The sequence below is a fragment of the Apis dorsata genome, unplaced genomic scaffold (assembly GCF_000469605.1).
Source record: "Apis dorsata unplaced genomic scaffold, Apis dorsata 1.3 scaffold_142, whole genome shotgun sequence".
In the NCBI taxonomy this organism is placed as follows: Eukaryota; Metazoa; Arthropoda; class Insecta; order Hymenoptera; family Apidae; genus Apis; species Apis dorsata.
The window spans coordinates 504313-505864 of NW_006263433.1; the positions used below are offsets into that span (position 1 = coordinate 504313).

At 41.2% G+C, this 1552-nt stretch overlaps 1 protein-coding gene across 4 annotated transcripts in view; it reads left to right on the forward strand.

The window, feature by feature from the left end:
* The window catches only part of LOC102673597, a 106876-nt gene that overhangs the window by 62725 nt on the left and 42599 nt on the right, over positions 1-1552 (forward strand). For 3 of the 4 annotated variants that reach the window (XM_031509350.1, XM_031509351.1, XM_031509352.1), the window contains exon 4: positions 1003-1419. In XM_031509350.1, coding sequence (XP_031365210.1) covers positions 1063-1419 — 357 coding nt within the window. In that variant the 5' untranslated portion in view covers positions 1003-1062. Of the gene's footprint in view, positions 1-413; positions 773-1002; positions 1420-1552 lie in introns of those variants that run through there. The other variant, XM_031509353.1, reaches the window with a different exon arrangement.

Genomic DNA, 1552 nt, shown 5'->3' on the forward strand with positions numbered 1-1552 from the left:
TTAAACGCGGGACCCCGAGTATCTAACCCCACCGAGATGTTTATTATTCACTTAGGATGCTCACGTACTATTTATTCCCCGCTGCGCCTCGTCCCGAATCTTGTCGACTTACCCCTTCGGCCAACGTCTATATATCGAACAAGTGTTACGCGAAAATATATCCAACATGTTTTCGACGTTGTAGATGGGTTGGATGACTTTTGTTGGTCGTCGTTTCCCCCCCATTCTAAATATTCGATTACGTTTTGGATTTTCCTTCTCACTCTTTTTTATAAAAAAAATTTTGAAAAGATTAATTTTATAACATTGAAAAAAATATGTTTAAATGTTTAAGAGCAATGTATATTCGAAAGAGATCGATTTTAATTCAATCATAAAAGGTGTGAATATACGCACGAATCGTGATCCCATCTCTCGATAGGAATGGAGGAAATGTAACGGAGAATGATCCGTTAATAGGTTCAAAGTGTTGATAATTTCACGGTAATTAAGGAGTAAAATATTTTTGCATCGATATACAAGTTTTTACAAGTACGACAATTACAAGAGGACTTATGAAGACCATAACTATATTGTATCAAATCATGAGCGATAAATTTGTGTAAAAGAAATATAACTAACAATAGTTTTGATAGATTATGTTTATACGATACGTGGAGAAGGACTCGTGATTGAAAATATGGAATACAATCGCGAACCGTGCCCCTGGAGAATAATGGACGATTGCGGTGGTGCCTTCACCATGGGTGCCATTTGTGGCACACTCTTTCAAGTAAGTCCCTTTTATCTCATCTTCCTTCTCTCTCAAAATTTCTTTTACTTACAATTTCAAACAAAGATCTAACATTATAATTTTCCATAGAGTTCTACTTCTCGAATGTAAAAGAAAACTCTTACCTTCCCCCTCCCCTTATATATATATATATATATATATATATATTATCAAAAATAAAATCACCATTCGCAAATAGATTTCGAAATCCATCTCTTGTTCCATCGTAGAGTATCATAGGATTTCGGAACGCGCCATCGGGTTTCCAACGAAGATTCTACGGCGGTATAATGACAGTGAAAAACCGGGTCCCACAAATATCCGGCAATTTCGCCATTTGGGGCTGCTTATTCTCAGCGATCGAGTGCACCCTGATACATTTCCGCTCGAAAGAGGACCCATGGAACTCCATACTGAGTGGCGCCCTCACCGGTGGCGTTTTGGCCGCCAGAACCGGGATCCCGTCGATGATAGGCAGCGCCACCGTCGGCGGCATCTTCTTGGCGCTCGTCGAAGGATTCGGAATAATGGCGACCAGGCTTCACGCGGACGCGTTCGCTCACCATATGCAGATGTACGAGATGGAGAACCTTCCGGAATTTCACGGACTTCCGCCCAGGGCGAGATTAGGTTTCACCGGCGCGCCTGTAAGTACGGAGAGTGTGACGAGGCAGGTTAATGGGAATGGTATGGAGGTTGATAGGATTAGCAAGGGTAGATGACTGGATTTTTTTTAACTCTCTTCTCTCTCTCTCTCTCTCTCTCTTTCTGTCTGTCTAT